This window comes from Oryzias latipes, chromosome 7, assembly GCF_053564925.1.
Source record: "Oryzias latipes strain Hd-rR chromosome 7, Olatipes_Hd-rR_3.1".
Classification (NCBI taxonomy): Eukaryota; Metazoa; Chordata; class Actinopteri; order Beloniformes; family Adrianichthyidae; genus Oryzias; species Oryzias latipes.
Genome location: NC_136243.1, coordinates 24542012 through 24559770, shown reverse-complemented (window position 1 = coordinate 24559770; position 17759 = coordinate 24542012). Strand labels below are relative to the sequence as shown.

Below are 17759 nucleotides of genomic sequence, written 5' to 3'. Positions count from 1 at the left end.
GTCCTTTTTCTGTTTACATCAGTTTTTTCAATGCCAGAACTCTGAGAAGTTGGACAAACCTGTTCTTTTTAGGTCAATTTAAGCCAATAAAGTCATGACAGTTACTTCCTTTAGGTATTACCAATGAAAATTCACAGAAAGAGCTTTCAAGCAGTGAAATCCCTGAAATATAAACCTGCTGGTAAACATCCATCAAACTCTTGTTGGAAAAATACTTCTATTTAAAATGTTTAAGTGCAGAAAAACCTCACTTTCTCCGGCTTCTGTTTTTGAAGAAAAATGTTTACATTTATTAGAAATCGGATTTTAGAATTTATTGGGTTAATAATGGGGGAAAAAGTGAAAATCCAGTCCCCCACCCCCTGCTGCTGTCAGTGACATACACACCAATATCAATTTAAGTAAAGAAAATGAAATGGTACATGTTATGAGGAGAGAGAAACATGAATATATAAAATCAGTCACAGTATAGATGAAATAGCATATATATATATAAAAAATAAGTAATGTGCAAATGTATCAATACACGTAGAGAAAAGAGAGAGAAAAAAAGGGAGGCATCATTCTGTCACACTCATAGATGGTAGACTAAAAAAGTTGAGAAATGGTCTCCATACCTTATAAAATTTATGCTGACCGTCTCACAGTAATTATTTATTTTTTCAAGTTTAAGATGGTAAAGCACATCTCGAATCCAATGTGATAAAGTGGGTGGGGCAGCATCTTTCCACTTAAGAAGAATAAAAGTGAAGTTTAAAAGTAGAAAACTTTAACTGTAATTTAAGTTAAATATAAAATGTGAGGTAGAAAACCACGCAAGACATGTCTGCAATCTGCTTTTATTGGACTGCCTTAGTGATTGTATCAATGAATTTGTTCATTAATAATTAAAAATATGTTGGAAAATAAAGGCAGAACAGAAAAAATAACTCAACTGTTGCCTGACCAAAGAGTAACTTGTAAATTGTCTTAACAAAACCGTCTAAAACTACAGCAAAGATTCAGGGATAGTCTTTATCGCTGAAAGACCAAAGGTTCTTCAGTAACTAGTGAAGGTAGTTGTTACCATGGACATTATGTGAATGTTTCCATTGTTGGAGTTAGAACTCTCCTGTATTTTCAAAGAAATTTGTCAAATGAATCAGACTCTGCAATGCATCAACTCATGCATTGCCTTGGCGATGAACACATTGTGTTCTGCTCATTTGAACTCCCATAAAACCTCAAAGTTGCAGCAGATTAGTGCTCAGAAACCCAAAGTGAGTAAAAACTTTGGAATGATCACAGAATGCAGCAGAATCAATTAGAAGAGCTCACAGCAGAAAGATGGTTTTTGTGCAAAACTTCAACAAATGTGTGGCAGGAAGCAGCTCCTGACAGATAAGCACATTATATTATGACCTTTGGAATAGCTTTGTTCACACATGTACTTAACATTTCAGTGTAACACTTTTGCCTTTTTGTTTGTTTGAATGCAGTGAGACTTTCCTATGTCAAATTTCCTGTCAGCTGGCAATTCATACATGGCTACTGCTCCCCAGCCACTCCAGAGCAGCTTGTTTTTTATTTTATTTATTTATTTGATCTGTAAAGCAGCTGGTTTCACTCAAAAACAGGCAAAAGAGAAGCTACCAATCAGTGGAAACAGCTGGTGCATGATTGAACTGAAAACCTGCAGTGGAGGGCAACAGGCAACATGAAAACCAAAGAGAGGAAGATACTGACACTAAAAGGTTTTTGCTCGTCACACTTGCACAATCACACTCTGATGCCTCAAGCTGCATGTGAGAGTAAAAAAAAGGGAGGGGGGGCTGAGAGACAGTCGGAGACATGAGTTTCACTCCACCCACATCAATCCATGTCCAATGTGAGGGGGCGGTGAAAGTTTATAGCCTACTGTGCTATCAACCAGCATTATTTAGTTGCCCAACTGAGAGGAGGAGTTCGGTTGATCGCTGTTTGTCATCTGGTAATGCAGTCAGTTTTTGTCTGGAAATAACACTTTTTTTATATTTTTGTGCACAGAGCAAGGTAGGTCCTTTAAATCTAATATTTGTAAAATTGTTCTGTGGAAATCTGGGCTGTCACTCCTAAATCTGCTTTATCTTCTGTCATGTTTTAATTACCTTAATTTTGCCTCAGTACTTTTTGACACCATTTAAAGTATATGTATATTGTTGACTGTTGTGAGGACTGTTGTAAACTTAAGCAAATAACACAAAAGTTAACGCTGATCTAGAAAACTGTTGCAGATTATGATGGTAGGAAGGAATGAAAACATTTACAGCTAATTTTGGGGGGGAAAATATTAAAAATACGCTTCTTTTTTTTTCTTTTGTTCTGACAGCCAGCTAGTTTTTGGAGGTCACACTGTAAATTTCCTGACAGATGGAGTCTGCATTTTAGCCTGAGACTGCTGATGTTTGACTGTCAAAAAAAACTCTACAAAAAGGGAAGTGATACAGTAAGTAAAGGGAGAATGTTAGTACTTTCGTACAAAGGGTTAAGATTAAGCACAAAAAGAAAATTACAGCTCTTCCCTTTCTGATCCTCATGCATTAACATTTTGTCAAGCAGTCTTTCAGACTTCAATAACTAAAGTTGCTTTTAATTTTTCGAATAATAGGGCTACATTTTAAAGTAACTTTTACGCTCTTTAAATCTTTGTTTTTACTCCTGTCGCAGATGGATTTGTTATTATACAAGCCAAAAGGAAGAGCAAGAAAACATGCTAAACTTAGTAATCTGTGAATAATAAACAGCTTCATTTTAGTTGGAGCATGTTTTTTAATTGTATTATTAAAATAAGTTCAGGATTTTCTTTGCGTAACAGGAAATTCAAATGAACTTTTATTGCATCAGTGAGGTTGATTTGTGAAAACACCTGTTGCCTGCAGAGCAGACATCCCCAGAGTTTTATGCCCTATGTTTCTAACTATTTTTAGGTAGGGTGAGATGTTGTGAAAGCTATTTTTATTCTTCTTGCAATTCTGCAGTGTGTCCAGTGCAGCAAGCGACAAATGCCATATGCCTTTTTAGTTGTCTGCTCAGGAAAGCACAGCGGTTGGGAGGACGCATGGGGGGTACTCTTTGAGGGGATGTTACAGTTAGATGAACACGATTCTTCTGTGGAAGGAGGAAGTTGATGCTTAATATAGAGGTTTAGGTGCAAGGTGCCGCATTTGCTTGCAAGACATGTTAAACTGGAACAGCAGGGTTTTTTTCATGCATGGAAATCCCACAATGCCTGTGGAGATCAAATGAATTGAGAATGGACTATTGACTGTGACCCCATCTGGTTGTATTTCACAGATTTTCATCCTGCCGGAGCAACAATGACTTCTCATGTAAAACTCAGGAAAGAAAAAACGGGTACAGTGGACTATGACATACAAATAAAAGGTAAAGTGACTTCTCTTTACTATTTTGCCAACTTCCTCCTCTTTTCGTCCCACCCCATGCAAATGCTCAATACCTGTTTTGAAGAAACTGCCTCATCAAATAAGATTCTCACCCTGCACCCCCTGCTTTCACTATGAGTCATCTTCAACTGTGCTCTGTTCTTTTGGTACTTGGTTTGTCCTTTCCCCATTTAGAGGTGCGTTGCCAGCTTATAGACCAACTGAAGGTGTTGGACTTGCAACTTGAGCAGAAAACACAGCAGCTGCAAGACCTGACAGATTACCTGCGACGACGGGGTGAGATTGAAAACGAGTATGCTCGATCCCTGGAAAAGCTTGCAGAGAGGTTTTCCTCAAAGACTAAAAGGTAAGTTGTGGTCTGCACACATTATTTTCAAAAGTATCTGGCTTTTGGGGTGACTGAGTCAAACCTCTGTGCTCAGGAAGGACACTACCACTAACTCGGTGTCCCAGGTATGGGTTGCTCTGCTGACCCATACCCGTCAAGAGAGTAAAGATCACAGTGAACTCAGTGAAAGCTGCAGCAACGTTCTTATCCAGCCCCTCACAAACTGTCTGGATTACACACAACGCCTTGCTAGGAAGGTATCCCTGCAACCTCAGCAGTGTACAAAAAAAAACCTATGCGTTTTAGACAAGTCTATATATCTACATTATTGAAACCAACTTGACATTGAAAACACAGCCGGTTGATATTTTCTGTCTGTTCGGAGCCACCTGTGATATTGTGTCTTAATACTGTGCTTCAGAGCAAAGACATCTGCACCCAGTTACAAGATGGACTACTCAAGGTTACTGCAGATCTACAGACAGTAAGAGAGAAACCAAACACTGAGTAGTTTCTGCTTCCTAACCATGTACAGAGTGTCATTCTTATGGGTGTCTTTGTGCAGGCATGGCGAACCTACCACCAGTACTACTCAGACTATGTGTGTGCAGAGGGAAAGCTGAGGGAGGCAGAGAAGCAGGAGGAAAAACAAAAGCAGAGCGCTGCAAAGAAGCTGGAGAGGTTGATAGAAAAAGTAAATGTTCTCCAGCCAATCATTATTGTGATGCCTGTTGATTTCGAGGCTTCTTGTTGACATTTTTTACATTTTACAGAGACAAATTAAAGTTCAGGAGTTGCACCTTAAGTGCAGCAAGGCCAGAAATGACTATCTGTTAAACATGGCTGCTGCCAACTCCTCCGTGATGAAGTACTTCCTGAAGGACATCTCTTTTCTCATTGACGTGAGGGAATCCATTTACACTTTGGTGCTTTTGCACAGTTTTGGAAGACTTTTAAAATATCAGACTATTTTTTTTTTTTTCTTCAGTGTGCAGATATGGGATACCACCTCTCTGTGGGCCGGGTGATGCAAACCTACCTGTACAGGTGGGGGAATACCCAGGAAAAATTAGAAACTAGCCTGTTGCAGCTTCAGGAGACTGTGTCCAAACTGGACCAGAGCAAAGACAAAGAAATTATACTACAGGACCACTACAATGCCTTCTCTGTTCCTGCCCGCTTCACCTATCAGCCTCAAGAAGGAGACCAGGTAAGTATTTTCTGTAAATGAGCCGAGAGCATACTTTTGGACCGCTTCTCATGCAACTTTGTGTCTCTCAGGTTTCAGAAATCAGTGTGGAGGGTGAGATGTGTGGTGACATTGAAACCCGATTCAAGCAGATACAAACCCGACTGAAAGCAGTCACAGAAGAAACAGAGGAGGTAAAGGGCATCAAACCATCCCTTATATTGGTTTTTACATGCTTATACTTGCTTTGGGTTCTGACTACTGTAAATCTTTGTGCTTTTGGGTTTGGGTCAGCTGTTAGCAGTTTGTTAGAGATGTGAAAATGTCACAGGACAGGTACTTTTCCAAATGTATTTGGTGACATTTTCAAAAATTGTTACCACAAACAAACAATCTGAGCTGCAAATTCTTGGCAGGTCTGGAGCAGTATCTTCTGTGGAAAGAATCTTGCTGTTAGAAGTTGATTTTTGTGTGCTTTGCAGACCGGTCATGTGCACAATAAGTTGAACTCTCGCAACAAAAAGTGGTAAATCAAAAAAAAAGAAATCTTCTGTTAACCCCTAGACGCCTGAATTTTTCTCCAGGTATGAAAAGCAAAAAGTCACCTATTGTTTTGCTTTCAGGTAGATGCTAATTTAATCTGAATTTGGTGCTGAAATGGTTTGTCGCATATTCAATGAGTGTCAGTGGGTTAAAATGGATCAAGCATTTTAAAGCTCCAGAGTCAGAGCAACCAGAAATTGAGCTGTAATCTCTCTTTCACTAAGATGCATTTTAGATAATTGAAAAAATGGAAAAAACATTGTAATTTAAAAAAAAAAACGTTCATTTGTGCTTAAATTTGTGAACACATCTGAGATGGCCATTTGTGTGCAGACTGGTAGGAGTATGGTAATGGTTCATTCCACCCTGCTGGAGGGCATCGGTGATGAAGATCTGGACCAAAGCAGTGGTCATGGCCTCTCTCAGGAAGGCAGTACTGAAAATCTGTCAGCAAAGTCCAGCATGGCTAAACGCAGAGCCAACATGCAGGAAACAGAAGGCCTGTACTTTACTGTAAGTCCAAGTTCTGTTGATAATAACGGAAAGGAATACTTCACTCTTCCTGAGACTTTCAAGTTAGATGTTTAAGAGCGACAGCACAATTATATTTGCTTTTCTCCACATTTAATTTTACAGAAAGTAAAGGAATATCTTGTTGGAAGCCTATTAATGTGTAAGCTGCAAGCCAAACATGACCTGCTGAAACTGGCTGTGGAAAAAGGTATTGTTTTTACACTGTTTACGTTAAATAAGCAAACTCCTTTTTATTTTAAAGAGAGAGAAAAAACAAAATAAAATCTGTCATTTCTCATGTTTAATCTTATTGTTCATAGCTGTAATTAATAAACTTTTTTTCTACAAGCTGAATCTCCGAAAGAACTCCAAGCAAGGTGTGCTTCTTTTTTTTTTAATTCTTGTTATTTCAAAGCGTTCGTGTCATAAAAAGCAAACGATGAAAATTCCTCTCCTACGCTGTTGTGGTATTTTCTGCAGAACTGCTGGACAGATGATTTGCATCAGAAAGACCCTTTCAAATCCAAACGTGATGCAAAATTATAAACCTTTCAGCAGTGACATGCTGTCCTTCATAAAAGTAATTACCATCTGATTTGCACCATTTTTAATATCCACGAATTTAGTCAAAGTTAATGGTTGACAAAATAGTTTGCTTTCCACAGGTGTCAAAACAGCAGATTCCTCTTGTGGTGAAAAGTTGCATTCGTTTCATCAACCTCAATGGTAAGTTTTTGGAAAAGAGCGAACGGCATGTTTGTGGCTTTCGTTTGTTTTTCTTTATTTTCCTCTGAGTATTAATTTTTGGATTTAAAACCACAAAGGTGAAAGGTTAAACATGGACTCAAATGGGTAGAAATCAACACACATTTTTCTGCATTAAAGCATTTGTATTTGGCGTAGAACGGGGAAAAAAAGCCCTTTATTCTTATTTTGTACAACACCAAATGTCTTCCTTCAGGTCTCCACCATGAAGGAATTTTTAGAGTACCCGGATCACAGATGGAGGTCAACAACCTGAAAGAAGCTTTTGAGAGAGGTACACCTGTATGTTTTTTGTGTTCCTTTCTCTAATTAGGTTTTTTCTATTTTGGAATTTTGCTCACTTTGGAACATTAATAATGTGGGGCAGTGTGTCATTGGTTTCCCCCTCAGGAGAAGACCCCCTGGCTGAAGGGAGGTATAATATGGATACTGTAGCCGGCGTGTTGAAGCTATACTTCAGAGGAATGGAGAATCCTCTTTTCCCCACTGAGACCACCTACAAGCTCCTGGAGCTTGCCGGTGAGTGCATGTTTGCATATGAACATGCTGAGTTTGGACATAAAGCAGGAGCTTATATTTAGTCACATTTTTTTTGTTTGTTTTAGAAATACAAAATGATGCAGAGAGAGCAGCACAGCTCAAGATGGTCATCTCTTCCTACCCTGAACCCATCATCATTGTGATGAGATACCTCTTTGCGTTCCTTCATCAGTGAGTGATCTTTCTTTACAATCAATTTTTCTTTTAAGTAAAACAGGAATTCATATTTGGGTCTGGAAAACATTAGTTTCTGTTCATATTTGATGGAAAAATTACAAACCTAATAGACATGATTCAAAACAGGCAAACAATGCAGCAGAGTTCTGTACTTTGAATGACAAAAGAGTGGAATTTACTCAAACAGTAAATATTAGACACAAACGTATATGAATTTAATTGTAGCTTTTTCTTTTTCTGAGTGGATCTACCCCCACCCCCAAACATCTGAGCTCTCTTAAAACTTAATCGTCTTAGACTCCAGCTCGGCTTTCAGAAAAAACCCATGTGATGCAGGTTTTAGTACTTTATATATTTTGATATTGACACTATTGATTGTTGAAAAATGTCCCAGCTGTCATTAGAAGTTGAAGTTCCATTTTTTTTGTCACTCACCTAGGTGTGTGAAATTTGTTCTCTGCATTTGACTAATCCCGTGAGGGAGCGGTGAGCTGCAGACGCAGCCAGGCTGGGGGAATTTTTTTGTGGTTTAACCTCTCCAATCTAACCCCTAAATGTTGACAAGCAGGCAGGGGGGCTAATTTTCAGAGTCAAATCAAGCTTTATGTATACAGCGCTTTTACAACTCAGGTCACTCAAAGTGCTTTGCATAAAAATATAATCAAATTTAAAAACAAAAGTTCAAGACAAACAAATGTTTTATTTAAAACCTGCACAATGCTGCCCCCCCCCCCACACACACCATGATAAAAAGAGTGATAAATTATGCAATTTAGAAATGTTATGACTCAACCATGATTTGAACTCACAGACTTCCAGTCTCAGGGTGGACACTCTAGCTGAGCTGGTAAAACATGTTTAAAACATTTGTCCACTATTCAAAATACCTTTAAAGAATAAGTGAGTCAATTCTTACCTGAGGCAAGAAAAGATAATTATTCTCAAACCCATAATATGAAGGAAATAGTCATTTCACAAATTTTTTTACTATGTTTTAAACAAATATTCAACGTGGTGGTAAATATAAAATAAAAATAAAAAAAAACACTTGAACGGTAAAATGACCTAAGAAAAGATCATAAATCTGTAAGTGGATAGAAAATGGCACAGAGAGAAAGACGGATCAGAGATCTCGCTGCAGCCTCAGCTGGAAGAAGGAACTGACTGTCACAAAAACTGACAGAGCAGTCATTTTTTTGCTGACACAGAGACAACATTTTGACCATATAGGGTCATTGCAATTTAAGAACCTCCCCTACTAATGGAAATCACGAAGGCTTGGGGGTGTTTTACATGAAAATACTAAAATTTAGAATATGTTGACAGTTTTTCCATGCAAAGCACGCATTACAAGTCTCCAGAAAGTTGAGGTGAGAAAAGATCACAGTAACAATCCTTGCTCTCATGGGTTGTCATCAGAAAAAAATCTTTGCAGTAAAATACCAAAAATGTTTTTATTTTGTTTTTCTTGATTTTTTTTGTATTTTTCTTTTTATTTGTATTGAATATTGTATTTGCTTGCTAAGTAAAAAATCTAAACTGATAACCCAGGATGTTCTTTAATGCTGTAATTATTTTTTGTTCAAACATGATGGCATAACAATCCCAAGTTTTTGGGGATATATGGAAGCCCTAAAATATAAAAGTTAACTGGCTCATAACAAAGTCTTGGCTTTTAAAAAAATAAAAAAGCACTGTATTTCCATCAGTCTTTCATTACTTTTGTACTATGAATTTAAAAAATAAAATAAATGTCCCCCCCCACACACACACACATACACACACACTTTTTCTCTGCACCCTCCCTTATGTCTTTATTTTTGTTCTCCATCTATAGTGTGTCCCAGTACAGTGACGAAAACATGATGCAGCCGTACAACTTAGCTGTATGTTTTGGCCCCAATCTGGTGCGAGGGCCCAATGTGGACGACTTTGTAACTCTGCAGCCTAAGATCAACTTCCTGGTGAAGAACCTCATCATTCAGCAAGAAAGTATCTTTCCCAGTCAGAGTGAAGTACCGGGGCCAACTTATGAGAAGTGCATGACACTTGAACAAGATGACTGGTAAAGTTTTTTTTAAACTGGCAGTGTTATGCATGCTCAGCAAGTGGAAAGTGTTAAGTGAAGTAATTTAAATGAACTCTGCTTTTAGTGAACCTATTAATGAGGAAGGGGAAGTAGAGGATTCCACCCAGCTCAAAGATGGTGAGTGAGTGCAGATATTTTGGAGTTTGATGCTGCATTTGGAGATATTTAAAAAGGGATGTTCTCTGCATCAGACTTGGAAAAGGGATACTCCTCTGATAATGGCACTGGAGTTTTTTTGACACCTGGAAATCCCAAAGAACGACCAAGAGCCAACAGCAGTGGATCCGTAGATGGCAGCAGGACAGCAGGGGGCGGAAGTTCCCTAGCTGGAAAATTGTCTCTTCAAATTCCCGTCGTGCCACAGTACAAACCCAGGAGGACTCCATCCCCTACAAACATACGAAAAGAGTAAGTAATGCCACAAACGTCACTGAAGAAGTGAAATTTCACTGTTTCTATGTTAAATATCTATCTATCTATCTATATACCCAGGCTGTGTCCCACCTAAGTGGGATAGCCTAGACAGAGCACACATTCTTAACTCCCTCCTTCACTTCCCCAAACCCTCCTCCTTCAGTGTGTGTGTGTGTGACTGGTCTAAATATGTACATTAATTTGTTAATTATGGTGGTGTTACTCAAGGAGGACAGTTATATGTGTAGTAAAAATATGGCTGGTAATTTTTGTTCTACATTTTATTTTTTTTTATGTTTAATTGTTCCATCTGTCTGTTTTATATCAACTTATGCATTATTTTTGATCTGATGTTAATAAAAGGGGAAGAAAAAGTATGAAAATGTCATTTAACTGATCCCTTCTCCTCCTCACACACCCTCTGCTTTTGTCTGTGAAATCTGCAGAGTAAGAAAAGTGTTACAAAATGCAAAGCCAAAATAATGCACAACTTGACAGAAATTCTGACTGACTTTTTTCTGGGCTGTAAGAGACCCACATTGAGGCAATCTTAAAGAAAGCAAAATAAAATGAAAAACAACCAACCAACAACATATTTGTTTTGTAGATCTTGTTCCCCACACTGATACTTAAAAAATATGGACCTAAAAATAGTAACCACATCCATTGCACAATAATGCTGAAATGGAAGTGACGATGGAAGGGAATTCTAAATCGTGATAATTTATTGGGAAATGCATCAATTTTATTATATAAAGCTGCATTGAAATAATACAAAACAAAAGGACTATTAGTTTTAATCCAAACAAGTGAAAAAGTAATTGAGTGCATTTGTGAAGAGAACAAAAACTTAATTATTATGATGAAAAGATTTTTTTAAATTAAGCCTACATGTCTGCATTGTTTTGCCACTTTTAGCCCTCTACATTTGTTGAAAGGAAAGCAATTTATTCACCTATCCTCCTTTTTTTTTTCTTGTTTTTCCTTTGACAGATTTCATCAGGATTTATTTACCGAAAGGACAGCTCGTCCAGACAAGGTTTGTGCCAACGTTGCTGTCATTTGAACCCTTTATGAAGCATTAGTCTGTCTCGACTCTAAGAGTTTCCAATTTGTTTGAAATCAACACTAAGGATATTCTAAAATGCATTTCTAACATATTGTCTGAATAAATCAGGTTACTACTCTGAAAGCAAAAGTAACTTAGAAATAAGTCTTAGAAATAAAAAGCAATATTCAAAATTGTTTTCCATAAAGTATACTCTTTAATCATTGTATCCCTTTTAAGGTGGTTTGTATTCAGATGGACTCAGTCTTCAAGGAGCTTCTCTCACGGCGTCCACCGCTGGAACCAAATCCCACTGTTTTCTCAGTTGCTACCAAGGCTCAACCGAAAAAAGGGAAGCGGGATACCCGAAAGGCAATGTGAGCCCAGCCTTTTAAGTAGCAGATCCACCGGACTGAGAAGGCTGGCATTAGCACAGGATTTGAGCAGTGAATGAGAGAGGTGCAGCAAATGAAAATTGAGGCTGTGACAGTGGATTTCAGCACATCTATTTTAGTGAGGAACAATTACTTACCCATAGACACTCTTTGATACTTCAGTGTCCAGTTTCGTGGGTCCTTCAGGATGGTTTGCCTGGAAATCTCCTTTGTCTGCCATGAGAGTAGCTCTGCAGAATGAAATGTATAAATATGTTTGTCTAAATATTTGTGAGCATATTGATGTTGGTATTCATTTTTTCTGTATTTAAATATTTTCGGTTTTTTTTTAGTCTGTGTGCCAAAACACCACAAAATATATGCATGAAATGTTTTATAAATCTATTCATAAAGTGTCATTTTTAAATATTGCAAAGGAAAATGGCTCCAAACTGCATACAAAGACTGTAGTTTTTATCTTGCTGTTTTTTTTTTATTTGTCAACACATAATTTCATAATTTTTCTATTTTTAATTGAAATAAATTATGGAAAATGCATTTTTGTTTAATTCCTAGCATTTCAAAATTTCAACAATAGAAACCTTTTACTTGCTCTTAGCTGGGGGATGTACCTCTATAAAAATGATTCAGTGTCCAAAGACTTTCATTGGGGCAAAAAAAGTAATTAGTTAGCCACTTCTTGTCCAAGTTCTCCCACTTAAAAAGAAAGAGAGGCCTGTAAATGTCATCATTGGTACATCTCAATTATGAGAGACTAAATGAGAAAAAACAAATCCAGAAATTCATTGTCTGAAATACTTTCTTTTTTTTTAAAGAATTTATTTGTAAATTCTGTCAATTAGGAATTTGTTCAGTAACAAGAGTTCAACTCAATATACTTTGTTGTTTGCCAGTATTTTGGCCCATTCCTCCATGCAGATATCCTCGAGAACTGTGATGTTTTGGGGCTTTCTCTAGGTAACAGACTTTCAACTTCCTCCAAAGATTTTCTGGAAACTGACTAGGCCACTACAGGACTTTGAAATGCTTCTTCCAAAGCACGCCTGTGTCACTCAGGCAGTGTGTTTGGAATCATTGTCATGCTGAAAGACCCAGCCACATTTCATCTTCAATACCCTTACTGAAGAAAGGAGGTTTTCCTCAAAATCTGATAAGTGGCCCCATTCTTTCTTCTCTTTACATTGGTCAGACGTCCTGGTCCCTTTTCTGAAAAACAGTCCCAAAGCATGATGTTTCCACCCCCATGCTTTGCAGTAGTTATGGTTTCCCCTCCGAACACAAGTAGAGTTCTTACCAAAAACTTCGATTTCGGTTTTTCTGGTGACCTTAGACAGCTCTTTGGTCTTGGCCATAGTGAAGTTTGGAGTGTGACTGTTTGAGGTTGTGAACACGTGTCTTTTATACAGATTAATTAAAATAAGTGCCATTTAGCTCGTGCTGGTTTGCGGCGCCTTCCGTCCGTGAAACCCGGGTTCGACTCCGGGCTGCTCCCTGTTCCCTTCTCTACCTCTGCCGGTTCCAAGCCCGGTTTGAGAAGGTTGCGTCAGGAAGGGCATCCGGCGTAAAACATTGCCAAATTTACCATGCGACTCGTTCGCTGTGGCGACCCCTGATGGGAGAAGCCGAAAGTGGAAGAATACAGGTAACAGGTGGAGGACAGAGGATCCTCTTACAGAGGAAGTTACAGGTCTGTTAGTGCCAGAAATCTTGCTTGTTTGTAGGTAACCGAATACTTATTTTCTCCAATAATTTACAAATAAATTCTTTCAAATTCACTGTGATTTTCTGGATTTTTTTTTCATTTTGTCTCATAGTTGAGGTATCCCTATGATGAAAATTACAGGCCTTTCTTGTCTTTTTAAGTGGGAGAACTTGTATAATTGATGGCTGACTAAATACTTTTTTGCCCCAACTTTGTAGTTTAGTGGTTGTGTTTATTTTATTGTATGCCCTGAACACGGACTCACTTTCGGACCTATTGGGTTTTAGTTGCAGTTACTGTTGCTTTTGGTCAAAGGGGTTCTCTCTCTCTCACACACACACACGCGTGCGCGCACACGCACGCCCCCCCCCCCACACACACATATATTCTTTATGGCCTACACTCCACCCTACCACCACACTCCATTGTAATCTCAACTTTATTAAAACTTCCTGTGAATGAAGTTTCTAAAAAGCAAAGTATTTAGTATTTGTTAGTGAATATTGTTTACATACAATTAAGTCACAAATGTATTTTTTTTCAACTAAACTAATGATATTAATAGGCCTACATAGGCTTGGTTTCTGCGTTTAAAGATTAAACTCATTGACCGATTCAGTCAATGATTTTTCTTTTTTTCTTTTTTCTTCTTCTTTGTTTGGTCAGCTTTATTGAAAATAACATTAAAGTACATCAAGGAATCACACAGATCATCAGCCGCAACAATCAATGCCATCATTCCAAACTTATTCAACCACATCAAGTAATAAACGTAGCAGAAATATAATAATAGAACTCGCTGATAAGAAAATAAAGTATCTTAAAATATATAAAAGAGAATACAAAAAAATAATGTTTACAATAAAAACTTTTCTTAGAGGAGGGGATTACATATCAAACAAAAAAGCACAAATTGTTCCAGTGTTATTCGCCTTGGGTGTGTTAATCTTTTTGAACTGAAGCATCTCTATCTTAAAAACAGTAGAACTGGGAGTTGTTTTATTTATTCTACACTTATGTATGTAAAATTTAGATTGGAAAGGTAACAAATTAATTAAAAATTAATACTATTTTCTACTTGTTCATCATCAGAATTAAAATATGTGAGGATTTGTTTGAAATTTATAATAATGTTACAGTCGCAAAGGCGCTCTTTTTTTTCAGTCAATGATTTTAAAAATAGTTTCTTTCAGATGACGTGTCGACAACAGAGTTTCCCATAATCCCACGCGGCACGTCCCTGCTGCGCAGGCGCAGAGGTATCCCCGGGTTGCGCTGAGGTGGACTTTCTTCGTTCAAACTCAGTCACTGAACATCTCGTCTGCACGACCTCAGAAACTACACACACGTTTGTAAACTTCACAATGATCCGGATAGCTGCATTTCTGACGTTGCTGGCGGCTTCCTGCTTGGGTAGGTTTGTGGAGACAAAGGGAGAGTTATTTTTGAATGAATAGCTAGTGAAGCTAACCAGACTAGCTTGTTTTGTAAAACGTAAATATTCGCTTTCTCTATGTGAATTAATCACTTGTCTGCTGGTACGCCGTTCAGATTTTTTTAGAATTTCGTAAAATCCAATGTCATCCTATTTTTGTGGTGATAGGAGAAAGCTGCACAGATCCAGTCATCACCCCTTCGGCCTACACCACGTCTGACGCCGTGATCTCCTCTGAATCGGTGTTTATCGTTGAGCTTGGTCTGACCTGTGCCAACGGCGCTCAGGTAAGCGTCCACGTCTTCACACCCGAGTCACAGCAAAACGAATCACGGCTGCACCGTGTCTGACCCGTATTTCTGTAATCAGACTGTGACTCTGTATGCTGATGTCAATGGAAGGCAGTTCCCTGTGACCAGAGGCCAGGATGTTGGCAAATACCAGGTATGAACTCGTAAACAACACCAGTTCTGTTGGTGACAGTGAAGTTTTAAAGTTGGTTTTATAGAGTCTGTTCTCTCAACGTGGTTGTAAGGCAGGTAGAACACTATTCTCACTCAAATTTAAATGGTAAATGGCGTATACTTATATAGCGCTTTTCTACCTACAAGGCCCAAAGCGCTTTACAGTCACAGACCCACTCACCCAGTCACACACACACATTCACACACTGGTGGCGGCAGAGGCAAGGTGGGGTTCAGTGTCTTGCCCAAGGACAAACGATGTTGTTTTTGCCCTGGAGTGTTGATGGACTCAATCTATTTATGTTACATAAAGCAGTTTAACACCTGCTTCCCATCAAAATAGCCCCAAAGTTCTCTATTTATCTCAAAAGCAGAACCAATTTTTCAGACAGAAGGTTGCAGTTGGACAAAGAATCACCTGTGAGAAAGCTGCATAGCACTAAATAATCCAAAGTTTTTTTTTATCTTTACACCAACAGCCCTTAAATAAAACAGTGTTTTAAGTTATTCAGTTATCCTTATACTTCTGCTTAAAGCATATAATGTATAGAATATGTGTTTCAATCGTAAAATGATCAACTGTATCTTTTCTCACACGATAAACTAGATCAGCATAATCCTTCCTCTTTCAGGTTTCCTGGAGTCTTCCTCACAAACAGGCCAGCTCTGGAACATATCAGGTCAAGTTCTTTGATGAAGAGTCCTACAGTGCCCTGCGCAAGGTTAGTGACGCAAGATGTGAGCAGCCAGCTCAGACTTTGACTCAGTCTGAATAACACCTGTGTCTGTGTTGTCCAGGCCCAAAGAAACAATGAAGATGTAAATGCCATCCAGCCTCTATTCTCCGTCAACATTGACCACAGGGTGAGTCCCTTTCTGTTGATTTAGTTTGTTTTGCTCACATTGAATTATAGCAACAATTGTGGTCGTTCCGGCAGCAAATGTCTGAGTCTGCAGCTTTGCTTAGTTTGCTCTTTGGATTTTCCCACCAGTAGTTGCTCTCTTGTTTTGGAATAAATTCACATTAGTCTTTGCTTTAAATATAAAGGTTACTATATCACAATTGTATTTATTGTGACATAAACATTCTGCCTCAAGTCTTGTGTTATTTAGTACAGACAATTCAGTTACTTCAGCACCATTTGAAGGACGACACTGGTGCAGAATCTTTAAGTAAGCAGTTTTCAGAACCCTTCTGAAATTTGTGCAAAAAAAATCCCGTCTTCTAACAAAAAAAAGCTGTTAATCCCACATTTGCCTATTAAAGCGATGTTGAATCACCAGATACAAAAACGTGCTGCTGATGACGAGATACTCAATTTTCCTGGTTATTTAATTATGCACAATGTTTATTTAATTATTCTTGAATTAAATTCTTGAATTATTCTTGATAACTGGATGATTTTGAATTGTTGCCTCTCTTTTGAAAGATCACTCTTAAGGCTAGGTTTAAAAAATATATATTATTGAATTTTACATATTAACTCCATATCAATTTATCAAACCATGAAAAAGTAATTCTTGTAACTGTCCAGACAAAGTACAGCTTTTTGTTAGTTTGTAATCTGAGAATTAATAATTGACTTAGAACTTTTACCTTTGTTTATGTGTTACAACAGTTACGTGACAAACATGACAGAGTATTGGGGCAACCAAAAAAATGTACACATATATAAACAAAAAGTTGTAAAATGATAAGAATTTTTTTTTTTATATATATATATATATATATATATATATATATATATATATATCACAGCTTCCCATTGATTTAAATGGGAAGGTGTGTAACTCAAATTGTGACCTTGTGAACTGAAACCAAATCTTTTAGATATTTCAAAAAATTGAACTTTTTTTTTTAAAGTTGTATTTATTTATTTAGCTTTACACTTCCAAGTTCTGTATTTAACCAAAAACGTTTCAAATGTTTTGCTGCAGGGTGCATGGAACGGCCCTTGGGTGTCGACTGAAGTGGTCGCTGCCCTCATTGGTATCCTGATCTACTATTTGGCATTCAGTGCCAAGAACACCATCCAAGCGTAAAGTGATCCACTTTTTATGGACTGGATTGATAAAGACTGAATGCTGGTGGAGCTCAACATCTTACAACGTTGAAGGAAAACCAGTATTATAATTTTTTTTGCCTCTTGACCAACTTTTTTGGAAAAAGAAGCAAAAAGTTGCAGTCTTAACAACTTTTTTAAGCGTTGTATCCAGACTGTGTCTGTGTGCAATCAGTCTTTTCAGTTTTCACACAAATAATATCACAAATGTCCCTGTTAGTGTCTTTTCTTCTTCTTTTTTTTTTTACATTTTTGATCATTAAACTCGAGCAGAAGAAATGTAGAAGACACACGGAGGTGACAGGATGTCGGTCCTGCCTAAACCCTGTTTATAAATCCAGAGAATGTTGACTCTTGATGACCGTCAGGGACCTGAGGCCGGCCGGAAAAGGCTTCCTGTTTCACAGCTCTGCCAGAAAAAAAAGAATAAATGACTTGTTGGTTCAGCTCCTCTGTGAAATATTTTGTGCCTTCTTTGTTCAAACCTAAATGGGCCGATCTTAAGATTCTTTTCATTCATCTGATCAAACACTGATCTGATCCGAGCATGATTTTGAGTATTAAGTATTAAAGTCCATGTTACAGTCTAAATTTCAATGAGAACATTTATTTATTGAGCAAATGTTTGTTCATTTATTAAGATAAAAATATTGCAGGCAAATATGTATCATC

At 37.8% G+C, this 17759-nt stretch overlaps 2 protein-coding genes across 5 annotated transcripts; both read left to right on the top strand.

Moving 5' to 3' along the window:
• Window positions 1-1581: 1581 nt before the first annotated feature.
• On the top strand, window positions 1582-11960 carry LOC101169287 (SLIT-ROBO Rho GTPase-activating protein 3). 4 transcript variants are annotated; one of them, XM_078950656.1, is made up of 23 exons: window positions 1688-1733; window positions 2348-2464; window positions 3313-3402; window positions 3597-3768; window positions 3845-4007; window positions 4172-4234; window positions 4316-4444; window positions 4524-4652; window positions 4739-4960; window positions 5032-5133; window positions 5816-5995; window positions 6119-6203; window positions 6345-6372; window positions 6476-6575; window positions 6661-6721; window positions 6957-7034; window positions 7151-7279; window positions 7366-7471; window positions 9315-9542; window positions 9631-9683; window positions 9758-9974; window positions 10974-11019; window positions 11269-11960. In XM_078950656.1, the coding sequence occupies exons 3-23, from the start codon at window positions 3336-3338 to the stop codon at window positions 11407-11409; spliced, it is 2499 nt and encodes an 832-aa protein (XP_078806782.1). In that variant the 5' UTR covers window positions 1688-1733; window positions 2348-2464; window positions 3313-3335; the 3' UTR covers window positions 11410-11960. The 4 variants fall into 4 exon arrangements, with proteins under 4 accessions (XP_011475357.1, XP_078806782.1, XP_004070741.2 ...); XM_011477056.4 differs by lacking the exon at window positions 1688-1733 and adding an exon at window positions 1757-2031; XM_011477055.4 differs by lacking the exon at window positions 2348-2464 and having other exon boundaries at window positions 1582-1733.
• A 2368-nt stretch (window positions 11961-14328) lies between these two features.
• ssr4 (signal sequence receptor, delta) lies at window positions 14329-17547 on the top strand. The gene is made up of 6 exons (XM_004070433.4): window positions 14329-14538; window positions 14729-14847; window positions 14930-15004; window positions 15657-15746; window positions 15823-15888; window positions 16963-17547. The coding sequence occupies exons 1-6, from the start codon at window positions 14490-14492 to the stop codon at window positions 17065-17067; spliced, it is 504 nt and encodes a 167-aa protein (XP_004070481.1). The 5' UTR covers window positions 14329-14489; the 3' UTR covers window positions 17068-17547.
• The last annotated feature ends 212 nt before the right edge of the window (window positions 17548-17759 follow it).